The sequence below is a fragment of the Anabrus simplex genome, chromosome 2, assembly GCF_040414725.1.
Source record: "Anabrus simplex isolate iqAnaSimp1 chromosome 2, ASM4041472v1, whole genome shotgun sequence".
Lineage (NCBI taxonomy): Eukaryota > Metazoa > Arthropoda > Insecta > Orthoptera > Tettigoniidae > Anabrus > Anabrus simplex.
In genome coordinates this window covers 1,221,762,006-1,221,775,677 of record NC_090266.1, presented here as the reverse complement: position 1 = coordinate 1,221,775,677, position 13,672 = coordinate 1,221,762,006, and the positions used below count along the sequence as shown (strand labels likewise).

Genomic DNA, 13,672 nt, shown 5'->3' with positions numbered 1-13,672 from the left:
ATCATCAGTTGTAATCACATAGGCTGAGTGTACCTCAAACCAGCCCTCAGATCCAGGTAAAATTCCCTGACCTGGCTGGGAATCGATACTGGGGCCTCCGGGTAAGAGGTAGGCAGGCTAGCCCTACACCAAAGGGGCTGGCACCAGTGTACTTCACTGTAATGAAGCGTGTGCATGTTGAATGGTTAATTACTGTAACATGGGGGGGAGGCATGTCTTTGTACATCAACAAAGAGCTTAATGATGATCAAATCCTTACCACTCCAGGCTGATGTTAATGAAGACGATACAGGTGATGAAGATAAAGACGAAGCATGTGGCTGTGGGGTGTGGGTCACGTAGCTATCAGCTTGCATTCGGGAGATAATGGACTGCTGGCAGCCCTGAAGGTGGTTTCCCGTTGTTTCCCATTTTCACACCAGGCTGAAGGACACGCTCGCCTTCTTAACACTCCCAGCCCTTTCTTATCCCATCGTCACCATGGACCTACGTGTTCGGTGCGACGTAAAGCAAATTGTAGAAACAAAAGCTCTGTGGCCAAAGAACCATTTGACGTAACATTGAAATACATCAAGTGGCAATATCTGTGCACGTGCTGTGGGTAGGAAATGAAGGTATGTGTCTGTGAAAAATCAAGGATATACACTGAGTGGCCAAAAGTTACGGGTGCCGGGCTGAGTGGCTCAGACGGTTAAGGCGCTGGCCTTCTAACCCCAACTTGGCAGGTTCGATCCTGGCTCAGTCCGGTGGTATTTGAAGGTGCTCAAATACGACAGCCCCGTGTCGGTAGATTTACTGGCACGTAAAAGAACTCCTGCGGGACTAAATTCCGGCACCTCGGCGTCTCCGAAGACCTTAAAAAGTAGTTAGTGGGACGTAAAGCAAATAACATTAATTAATTAATTAAAGTTACGGGTCCGGGCTGAGTGGCTTAGACGGTTGAGGCACAGGTCTTCTGACCCCAACCTGGCAGGTTCGATCCTAGCTCAATCCGGTGGTATTTGAAGGTGCTCAAATACATCAGTCTCATGTCAGTACATTTACTGGCACGTAAAAGAACTCCTGCGGGGCTAAATTCCGGCACCTCTGAGTCTCCAAATACTGTAAAAGTCATTAGTGGGACGTAAAGCAAATAACAGATTCACGGGAAGGGGTGTCCCATTAGGAAATATGCTGTGTATGACCCTTGAGCGTTGCGACTAGCTGCAGCATAGCTGAGCAGTCTCTCACAGACACCAGTATCATGAAGATGGCAACACGTCACGAGTTAATCGACTTTGAACATGGCATGATCGTCGGCGCATGGCGCATGGCGCATGGGTTATAGCATTGCGGAGATTACACGGAAATTCGGGTTTCCGAGGTCAACAGTGTTGAGGGTGGATCTTCAATATCGCAGAGAGAATGTTACCACCCGCGTAAACTGCCGCACGGAAAGACCACAGATGTTTAACGAACGGGCATCACGTCGCCTCTGCAGAATCATACTGGACTCTCGACGGGCTACTGTGAGTCAGGAGCCCATTTCTACCAGGAATATAAGGAGGCAACTGCACCACATAGGCTTCGCCAGGTGACGACCAGCTCGTATCCCTTTGCTGACACCTCAACACAGAACTCAACAACATACATGGGACTGCGAACATCGGCAATGGACCATGGAACAGTGGAGGCATGTGGTATGGTCTGATGATCCTGATTCCAGTTGTATCGAGCTGATGGTACGTAAGTGTGTGGCGTATGCCCCATGAAGCTACGGATCCTGTATGTCAGCAAGGTTGTTCCCAGGCAGGAGGGGCTCATTTCTGGTCTGGGCAGCGTTCTCACGGTCGTAATTAGGCCCTATTGTCCAGCTGCAGGGAGCATTGACAGGTGCATGTTATGTGGACATTCTTTCAGACCATCTGTGTCCCTTTCTGGCCCTAGATGGCCCTGATGGAGATGCCATGTTTCAACAGGACAATGTACCATGTCACCGCTCTGTGGTGGCATGCAGGTGGTTGGAGGGGCACTCCAGTGAAGTTACGACCATGAATTGGTCTTCCAGATCCCGCGATCTTAATCTAATCAAGCATTTATGGGATGCTGTCGATGCTGGTGTATGCTCCATGAACCCCGCACCAACTACACAAAACCAGTTGTGGGTACAGATCACTCCAGAACGATTCCAACACCTTGTAGATTCGATGCCTCACCGTATTGCTGCCGTTTTGAGGGCTCGCTAAGAATCAGCGCTGATGGCAGGTCTCCACTGCAGGAGAAAGTACGCCAAGTTGAACGCGCGGTTCGCCATGTTGGCGTACCCAACCTCGAGCTCTCCTTATGGGGAAGCAATGATAATATAGTCGATTTTAAGTCGCAATTAATGGCGCATTGGAATAATTAAAAATATAGAGACATGTTCACTCAAAGCATAAGGGCATTGGGATCACTGACACGTCATTCCGAGGTCAGTAAATCTCCGGGATAGCAATAAACATGAGTGCATAATAACGGCCGGCAAATATTAACTTAGGTGCTGAATACATGCAATTAGCGATCGGTAACACAATACGAGTGAAAACCAGTTTCTGGAAACATTGCTGTAAATTGTATACATGTATGCCACGAAATTATACATTCTTAAAATGATGTACCTATAAACGTAGCTCAATATACAGGGCTAGATTCGACATATCGTAATCGGTGCTTGATAATGAATTTCTGTTTCCTGTTTCCAAGAAATAACGCGCATATTATCAAATTAAAATATCATTGAAGCAAATGTACACATTTATAAAACCAGCAAATATTCAAAACTAGTCAATATATCACATTACCTGCAGCTTAATGTACTATTACAGACCTCTTTAATTAAATTCAGCTAGCAAAGCGATATTGATGGTCATCATCAGAAATATGTAACACCAATTAAAAGAGTCCCAAATACCACGAATAGTATAATGGAATAGCCCCAAACACCCACCACACTTTTCCTTCTCCCACCACTCCAGTGTCTGAAACCCATAATTATTACTGATGTAAATAAGGTCTAGAATTCCTCCAGACTTCATTTTCTAAGATTGTTATAAGGTCACGTCAATTATTTCATCGAAACCGTCAGTTTAATTATGAGAAATAAAAATTAAAAAAATATAAGTAAATCTTTACTTGCAGTTAATGTTCAGTAAAATTGAAAACAGTTGGCTGTACATCACTTCTAAGGTGTACAGTTTGTCCATTTCTATCAAAACAGTCTTCCTCTAAGTGATCCGAGCAGAGAACAGCTGTTTTAGAAGGCTCCCAATTCTCCCGCCTGATACTCCTAATCGATGATCTTAGATGTTCGGGTCTCGAGAAAGGAAACCTACAAAAATTAATTGCCATTTTGCTCCCGGAATATGCGAAATAAGATACAATAAACCTAAAACTCAAAACACTACCCTAGGAAGATTCTTATGTACAGTATAAAACTCCCCGAGCCGGGCTGAGTGGCTCAGACGATTAAGGCGCTGGCCTTCTAACCCCAACTTGGCAGGTTCGATCCTGGCTCAGTCCGGTGGTATTTGAAGGTGCTCAAATACGACAGTCCCGTGTCGGTAGATTTACTGGCACTAAAAGAACTCCTGCGGGACTAAATTCCGGCACCTCGGCGTCTCCAAAGACCTTAAAAAAGTAGTTAGTGGGACGTAAAGCAAATAACATTATTATTAAAACTCCCCGATGAAATGATTTCTCCTTCTGCTGATCGGTTCTGTTTGTACATCCATAAGCTGAATACTGCGCTATGTTAATACCCCGTAGAATGTTTGTTCATTCATATTTCAGATAAACACATACATATTTAAATTTAATCTTGTAATTCACAAGCATACTACAAGGCAACGAACCTAAATTCGTAAAATACACTACTATTTACTTTGCAATAACACAGCACAGAACACTCGTGAAACTACAATCAAGAGGCCTGGCGTCACTGAACTAAGCATAAACAAATCAAGCGCGCTCCTCGTGGTCTATTGCACCATGCGCTCGCTGCCATCTTACGACGCCAGTCATCTTCTATTCGGCTTACTGCTACCCAAGCTACCAGCCATCCAGGTATAGAGATCAGTGTTAACATCCCATTGAGTGTCTTCTCATGACTTTTGGCCACTCGGTGTATAAAACCATACTGTACTTAAAAAATGAATATTTCGTATGGTATTTTTCCCGTGGTTGTTGAAGATCCTCTTTAGGAGATGACCGAAGGCCACACTAGTGCATCCGAGGTGATACTATATTTCAGTGACTGTGCTAGCATTTGTCAAGAAGTGGCTGCCAACGCAAGGAAAGCGCTTGATATGTGCAAGATGCGTGGGTCCAGATCCTTCCAGAACGATTCCAACACCTTGCAGAGTCAATACCTTCACCATATTGCTGCCATTTTGAGGGCTCGCGAAGGATCAACTCATTATTTACATCACATTCTGTGTCTTCCCATGACTTTTGACCACTCAGTGTATAAAAAACTAATATTTCGTATTTTATTTTTCCCGTGGTGGTTGAAGATCCTTTCGAGGAGACGACTGAAGGCTGTTTCAAGTGACTTCATTTCTGTGTATATTTTAAAATTTTATCAAACATAGTGTAATGAGCAGTAGGTCTACAGAACTCGACTACTTTCTAACTCTACAGTTATTACAGTCACAGCATTATGTAAATGCTATTTTAAGTTATTATAAAACACTTTACATTCCTTTTGATGTTGTAATGAAGGTTTATATTTGTTCCTCACATTGTCTGACCTCCTTTGGGTACCGACCATTCGCCAGTCCCATAATGAGCAGGTATTTGAAAGTCTACTGCACTAGTAGGCCTACTGGCTAAGAAGTTAACAGGAAAAAAAAGTCATGTTCAGCCGTACTTCAGCTTATATGAAATGTTAGTATTCTTATAGCTGATCAATACCAGTAAATAGTATTAGACACTACTGATAGGCTGTAAGAATATTAACTTTTATTTAAGAATTTAACATTTAAAAAAACACAAGTTCTTTACCACCTAGCACCAGACTTTAATGAGGCAGTTCCTTCCACCACGGTCTGTGGTGAGATACTGCACATATCAAACACTTTCCTTGTGTTAGCAGCCACTTCTTGACAAAAGCTAGCACAGTCGCTGAAATATAGTATCACCTTGGATGGACTAGTGTGGCCTTCAGTCGTCTCCTCAAAAGGATCTTCAAGAACCAAGGGGGGAAAAAAATACAAAATATTAGATTTTTAAGTACGTTGCTCTACTGTTATTGCAGTAATAACTTTATATTGAAATGTTCCTTTAGTTAGCTTAAAACTGTCTTACATTCTTTTCTGATTATAATAAAGGATTTTATTTATTCCTTGGATTACCCCACCTTTTATTGTGCACCAACATTGTCTAGGAAATGGCCAAGACCACGAGTAGGGAAGCAATGATTATAAAATATCAACTCCAGTGGGCCAGCCACATCGCCTGCATGCCTAACACACACCTTTTTCAACAGGTACAGTCAAAAGTTCAACCTTTACAATACTAAAAATTTTTGTTCAATTAACAAGTGGCCACATAATATGGGGTGCATGGCTGAGAGCTTGCGTTCAGTAGATGGTGGGTTGAAATCCCACCATTGGCAGCCCTGAAGGTTGTTTTCTGAGGATTCCTATTTTCACAACAGAGAAATAATTAAGGCCACAGTTGTTTTCCTCCTTGTCTTAGACCTTTCCTATATTATCGTCACTGAAAACCAGTTTTGAGTTAGTAACTTTTATTAACCCAATAGGAAAAAAATGAATACACGAAATAATGCCCATCAATGAAATGAGGATGAATGGATTTTGTAGCAGCATCTCAATTATGCAAATAAGTTTACTGTAGGTTACGTTTGACATATTTTATGTTATAATAAATATTAAACACTGCTCTCTTTCCAAAATACCATGTTAGCAATTCTTGTTTTTCGATTGCACTGCAGGAAGAAGTGATAAGAGAGGCACACGAACGTGCAGGTGCCATGAAGTCTTCCCCATCAAGCAAGCATGCATCAGAATTTGAAGAAAAGGATTTGAAGAAATTAAAGTATCCACTGCAGAAGCAATATTTGCTTTTCATATTGAAGACATTGCCTTTCCTCCACCTCCACAACATGTACAATTGTTGAGGAAACCTTTAGTGTCATGGCAAGGTGCAGTGTGCTTTCACATTGCGTTCAGTCAGAAGTGCAGATACTCGCAACCATAAATATCAGAAGATATTCCCATTTATTGTGTAATTCTTTGACAGACTTCTTCTTCTTCTAGACTTAGCAGAATTGATGAATGAACATTTCTGAAACTGTTTCAGAATTTCTTAATTGTGTTTGGGTAGATAAATGGATTGATGGAAAAATTAGTTCATTTGGTGGAGATAACACAAATACAAATTTTGGAAGTTTGGCAAGGAAAGGGGAGAATAGTATTTTCAGCAAAGTAAAATGTTGACTGGGCAGACCAGTAGTCAGAGATGGACGTCTTGCCTAATCTTGCTTAACTCGATACAGGCTAATATTGACAACTGATGATGGTTGAAAATATTATAGTGAAAGTGTATAACCATTTTTAATTATTTTTTTTCCAATATAAACTGTAAGAGTTGCAATAGTCATGGAATATTTAGTTGGTTAATGTATCAAAGGAAGATCTGATGACTTGTGAGATAACTAGGTGTTCCCAGCAGTTGTGGAATTCTTACAATTGTTTGGACCACTGAAATCATACTTCTTGTCCCTGTCCTGCTCATCTGAATGTTTTTTTTTTTTTTTTTTTGAACCTGGGGAAGTGTATTTTTAGTTTTTAAGTGCTCAGAAGGAAAGATGTAAGTGATTTTGAGGGACATTTCCATCAATCAAGTTGGACTTACTTTAGAAAGATAGATAATGCCTTTATTGGTGGCGAAGTTAGGGCTCAAGGCCCTCTCTTACACTTAACCACTAGAAGAGCATCCATGTACATAACTTATACAGTACTTACAAATACAAATAACACAAATAATATTAATAGCAAAAACAAGAGTAATAATATTAAAAATGACAATAAAAGAATACTTAATTTTAAAATACACAAAGTAAAATATACTTAAGTGATGTAATTGCAATAATCCGTTCATTCATCCTATTCATTCCTTCATTCATTCAACAAGTATCCAGCAAGTTAGCAGGGATCTACTCAACAATTACTCGCGGCACGCCACTTTAAACTTGCGATGAGAGGGATGGTCCCTAATGTTCGCAGGTAGCAAATTCCATGCTCTGGACGCAGAGATTATGAAGGAGCAGTTATAAGCAGCAGTGTGGTTTACAGGTATGGCAAGAGAGGAGCCAGATTTTGTATTGTGGTCATGATATGACAAGAGGTAAGAAAAAGGTGAAGAAAGATAGTTGGGAGTATTAGTGGAAAGTATTTTGTGCAGTAGTGATAACATGTGAAATTCACAGCGCTGGTGCACTCGAAGCCACGACAGTTCCTTATAATATGGTGATATATGAGCTTCATATCGCATATTAAATATATATTCTTGTTACTGTCGCAGGTAATTTCAGTCAACACAGTGTCACAGTAGCCAAGTATAGGTAGTATAAGAGAGTGAATTAGTTGCAATTTAAGTCGAACCGAGAATGCATTACAGAATCGCTTTGTCAGATTTTAGAGAAATTCAGAGTATAGATATTATTAGGTCAAAGTTGCTGATCTACTACAGCAAAATATTGCAAATTGGAAGATAAGAGTACATTATTCTATGAAGATGATGCGTTTGTGCCAAAAAGGTCTCAAACATGGTCTTTTTTTTCAGCCCCCCCAAAAAAAGAACTTTAAAAACAGTACTCAACAAAATTGACAGTTGTCAATCTCGGTGAGGATAGTTGGTTTGGTCAAGATGTTAGATGCTAATTTCAGTAATTTGTTAGCTTATGAAAAGTGAGTAGCCTTAATATAATAGCTGTGCTTTGGAAGGGCAGTATTCTGAATTACTTAAACTCTCTTCCTGGCCACAGAAAGAATGTGGACTGATGAGGAGAGCTTGTGACAGGTATAGCAAAATTAAGGTATCTTCTGGGAGTAAATTCTACTGAATAGTACACTTATCGCTATAAGAAGGCATAAGCTTTTTTCTCTTTGTTTGGCAAAGTTTCTTTCATGAGTTTAACATTTTTTTTAGAACTATATATTGATGTATTTGCTGTGAAGGTATTTATCATTTTTATTTAATTTGTTGTTCTGTTTAATAATTATGCTTTTTCTGTTGATAATCTTACCAGTCTCAATTTGTATCTGCCCGGGTCTTGCAGGAGGAAATTATTACAACCCTAGCAAAATAAGTAGACTCCAGTCAGTACCTTTCCTCGTTAGTGATGCAGTGATGTGTTACAATTTCATCTCTTCAGACAATATGAAAAATGAAATGGCGTATGGCTTTTAGTGCTGGGAGTGTCCGAGGACATATTCGGCTCGCCAGATGGAGGTCTTTTGATTTGACTCCCGTAGGTGACCTGCGTGTCGTGATGAGGATGAAATGATGAAAACGACACATACACCTAGCCCCAGTGCCAGCGAAATTAACCAATGATGGTTAAAATTCCCAACCCTGCCGGGAATCGAACCCGGGACCCCTGTGACCAAAGGCCAGCATGCTAACCATTTAGCCATGGAGCCGGACAGACAATATGATTCCATACTGAAAATTTGTAACACATATACCAAGAAGGCATATCCGTCTATGTCCCATAAAACAACAAACACCACCATACTTGGTGAGTTTGCCAGTTCTGTAACAAAAAATGATCTATGACTTTTTGAGTGTTTGTGTTGCATATGAGTCTCATGCTTGAAATTTTGTTGTTGTTTGTGTTTTGGAATTCAAGTTTCCAAGACTTCTAATATTATTTTCTGTTTCCATTTTAGGTTTATCCTATGGGATCCAAACCCAAAGGCTTCTTCTTCATGATCAATAATGTGGAGTACGTGAATGGTATTGAGCAGTTTAGGAAAGGAGCCGAAGTAGATGAAAAAAATCTCAAGGAATTATTCCAGGGTTTGGGCTACAAGATAATCCATTACCAAAATCAAGGACTGGCCGTAAGAAATATTATTTAATGCTTATGCATACTTTATGCTATGTAGCTAGACAGAATAATCAATAGTCCTAACATCTTGAGTTCTGATTTCAGTAGAGCAAGTCTGATTTGTTGCCTGGTTTCTTTATACACTGCTCTAAAATAATGAACTTACTAATTAGAATGTTCATTGGAAAGTTCATTATACGAGGGAAGATCAGAAAATAAGTTGCACTTCCTAGTTCTGGCCATTTATTACACCACCTATACAACAGCAACTTGACTATAACGACATACAGTAGAACCTCGATGATTCGAAATCGGTTAATTCAAAATCCCGCCTAATTCGAAGAAGCTCTCGTTCCCGGAAACAGGAGATACAGTTTTGCATGTTATTTAAATTGTTTAATTCGAAATACGGATAATTCGTAATTTGAAGTACAATATCGGCCCCATTACCGAAATTCAGACTTTTAATTCAAAACTGCCTTTACATTTTAAAACAATAGTATGTTACAGAGTAATTTCAACTCGAAATTTATCCGCTCCGCGTCATAATAGAACGCACGTTCCAGAACGTGGAAGGATAGCTTTCCGCACTTACACTCACTTTGGTGGGTCTACAGTGCGCTTCATGATTGCTAAGTTGAATGAAATCGGAATTCTTTTGTATTCAACCTTTTAAGGAACGCCGTAATATCACGCAACAGGCAGTGTGCGGAAAAACAGAATCTGCGAACACTGGCGATGCCGACAGTTGACGAAAAAACGTAGCTCATATAATAAATTCGTCGGCACCAAACAATATTGTCATTACTGGTGAAACCGCATTGCTTTATTTTAATGCAAGCCCAAATGGTCTTATGGTTTTATATGGGTCATAGTAGTGCGTTGCAATGCACATGGGATGGAAGCGAGAAACTTTATCCCCTCGTCATAGGAAAGTTCGATAAACCACAATGTTTTAAGGGCGTCGGGCACTTTCCATGCCAGTACAAAGCATCTAAAAATGCAAACAGTACAGAAATCCAAAAAATAATGAATTTGCATAGGGGGGCGGACATAATTTATCCTCGTCTTTGAATCGTACTTTTTTTTTTCCCCCTTTCATTGCATGAGGTTATGTTTGCCAGTGAGATATCTGAGTGCATTACTTGAATACTGTAAATGCACCTTCTTGGATATATTTTGGAAATAGTTCTTTTTTCATGGCATTTGAAGGGTATAAACTGTGAATCAAGGTTAACTGCATGCAGTAACGGGCCATAGAATATTTTGTAACATGGCAAGGGTTGGTACTTCTGAATTGTAAATTGGCGGTTAATTCAAAATCATGTAATTCGAAGTCCGATTTTTGAGTCCCAATGACTTCGAATTAACGAGGTTTTACTGTACACTGTAACGTCACTTTTCCACATAGTTTCCAAGAGACTCCAAACATTTCTGCAAACGCACAACCAACTTGTCGATGCCCGATGAATAGAAATTTCCTCCAGCGTTCTGCAACCACTCGGAGGCAGCGGCCTTCACCTCCTCATCAGTCTGGAAACATCGACCACCGAGCTCCGTTTTGAGCTTACCAAACAGATGAAAGTCACATGGCGCTAAGTCGGGACTTTAGGGTGGATGTTGCCAGACCTCCCACTTGAAACGCTGCAGCAGTTCTCTTGTTTGGCGGGCCTTGTGAGGTGTTGCGTTATCGTGTAACAAAATCACACCAGCCCTCAATTTCCCCCGGCGCTTCTCTTTAATCGCTTTACGCAACTGGTGCAACGTTTGACAATACGACGCTGCGTTGATCGTCGTTCCTTTTGGCATGAATTCCACGTGCAGCAAACCCTCCATGTCAAAGAACACTGTCGCCATAACCTTACCGGCTGAAGGTTGAACCTTGGCCTTCTTTAGTTGTAGTGATGAGGGGTGCACCCATTCCATTGATGTTTGCTTCGTTTCGGGGGTGAAGTGATGGACCCACGTTCCGTCGCCTGTGACAATTCACCGCAGAAACCCGTTGCTGTCTGCGGCATAGCGTTGCAAAAATGCCAGGGAGGATTGGAAACGTTGTCCCTTGTGCTCATCAGTGAGAAGACGTGGGACCCACCTTTGATACAGCTTACGATATCCAAGGTCCTCGTGAACAATGGTGAATACACTGCCATACAACATGTTCAGCTGCGTCACAATTTCTCTCAGTTTAATGCGCCGGTTCTATCTAATGATTGCATTCACACTGTTGACCTTTGCACGGGTCCTGGACGTTGCGGGCCTGCCTTCGCAATGGTTGTCCGTGATATCCGTGCGTCCGGCTTCGAATTGCTGACACCACTTTACGATACCTTGCCGGGAAATGGCCCGCTCTCCATACATTGCACTAATTTCACGATGAATGTCCGTGCAATTCTTCCTTTTGGCCCACAGGAATTGGATTGTCGCACGCACCTCATATTTGGGGTGAACGTCCAGTTGACGCGCCATTGCATATGGCCGCTATTCACACAAAACTAGACGAGACACCACAGCGACCTGCCCAACAGACGTGTGGGCAGTGTCTGTCCCTTTCGCCGCTGTGCCCACGTTTGCAAACACAGCGCGCTGCTGCGGCGCGTTAGTGCAACTAACCTTTTGATCTACCTACGTATTAAAATTCATGGCTGCTGTTTAAATAAATAAAGGAAATGGAGTGATTCATGCTGTGGGTTCTTAGTCACGTCCTGGTTTGTGAACCATTGACAACAGCTGAGTGGACTAGTAAGTGGTCGTGAGAGTTAGGATACCAGTTGCTGTGGAATAGAATTGGACATCTTGGACATGTTCTGAGCCGTGGCTCTCCTTGTGCTCCGATTGCTATGGCTATCCAACCCACCAGTGATCCTTAAACTGTTCGAGTGAAACATTTTCCGTGGGACTAAATGTAAGTAAGGATAGTACCTATTTCACAGAAATTTACCAAGCATGCTCAGAATGTTTTAAGCAAGCATTAGAATAACAGTGTCCCATTTCCATTTGACTGGGCAGAGACTCCTTGGAAACTGCTCGGGAATTCAATGAGGTGGTCTCGGTATTAACCCTCTGGAACCCGCGTGTTGAGCAAAACGGCAGCAAATTTAGATTTTTCTGAAAGAAAAAAAGTATTCTGATCAAATCACCGTTGCGGGAAAAGCTGTCAGGTATGCTCACGTTACTCTGGCTCATGGAGGCATCACGGTCGGCCGTCTGCCTTGGCCTATGTTGCGTCACTTCAATGTGAGAGATGACAGTGAGCAGACCTGCAGCCAGCTTGCTGCTCCGCAGATACTGAACTTGTGAAAACTGACGTGTGCAGGCGGTCATGTAAGTACTATCTAATTATGTTTTCTTGGTGTTCTGGTGTGATTTCGGATTTCCTATCCTAGGGTACCTGGGATGATGGTGTGAGGGGGGAGGCTATTGATTGAAAATTATCACCCAAATAACATCATCCATTCCCAGTTTTATCGTATTTTCGCTTCTGTCTCAGGGACCGCAGATTTCATACCGATGAAGATATACTTTGATGTTTATGAGAACTGTCTGTGGCTGAAGCTGAGTAGGAAGGATACACTGAGAGTGAAGGAAGTGATGTTGATTACGAACCCGAGAATGTAGAACGAGAGGATACTTGCTCAGATTCTGACCAGTCGTTACAAGAAGGGGAGAAAGATGACAGATTGGATGAAGAGATACCGCATGACTATAACTATCGTTCTGCATTACGTTCTTACATTGGTAGGGAGCGGGAAATATTATGGGTAAGTGATTCGAAATATACAACCAGTCCTTTGGGAAAAACTAGAACTAAAAGTATTATTTGAATTTTGCTTCGGCCAAAAGGAGCTGCACGAGATGCCGAAACCCCTCTAGATGCATTCCTACAAATCATAGGTCTCCATGTTATAGATGAACTTGTGAAATACACAAATATTTCTATAACAAAGATTCACCAAAACAGACGCCAGCAGTGGCAAGAACAGAGGGAAGTCGATGGACATGACAGAGACTTCAGATTGACAAATAGGGAAGAAATCATAGCACTTACTGGGACTCTCCTAATGATTGCCTGTAAAAAGTCGAATAGAGCCAACAGGGAACTGTGGAAAATCGTCCAAAAACCCCCAGCAAAATATGACATCAAGATGTATGTATGCAGTTGTGGACAGCAAGACATTTTACACACATACAATAGACATACATAGTTTGGGAAACAGCCTGAGGGACCCTATTTTGGACATTCGAACAGGCTCCTGGACATTGTTAAATAATTGGTTGAACCACTAAAAGGTCCAACGACAACCTCATAATGGACTATTACCACTCATGCATTCCCTTAGCGGAATATTTGCTCGAAAGGAGAATGGCTTTCCTAAGAAAACTTAAAAGAAATTTGTGAATGATCCTTTTCGTAAGGTAGGATCATTATTATTTGGTTTTCAATATAAGTCCTTGCTGAGTTTTGTAACAAAGAGGGAAAAAACTGTCATTCTCATGTTGACTTTGCATAATACTGCTGAAATCGACCCAGAAACAGGTAAGCCTGTAATGATACTTGATTATAATATGACAAAAGGGGGT

The 13,672-nt window shown here is 41.4% G+C and overlaps 1 protein-coding gene across 3 annotated transcripts in view; it reads left to right on the top strand.

Annotated features, from left to right (window-relative positions):
- LOC136864813 (caspase-3) overlaps positions 1-13,672 on the top strand; it is a 336,586-nt gene that overhangs the window by 155,795 nt on the left and 167,119 nt on the right. For all 3 annotated transcript variants that reach the window (XR_011017867.1, XM_067142239.2, XM_067142240.2), the window contains one exon: positions 8,934-9,107. Coding sequence is in view for 2 of the 3 variants with exons in the window: in XM_067142239.2 (XP_066998340.1) it covers positions 8,934-9,107 (174 nt within the window). In the remaining variant the exon portion in view is untranslated. The remainder of the gene's footprint in view (positions 1-8,933; positions 9,108-13,672) is intronic.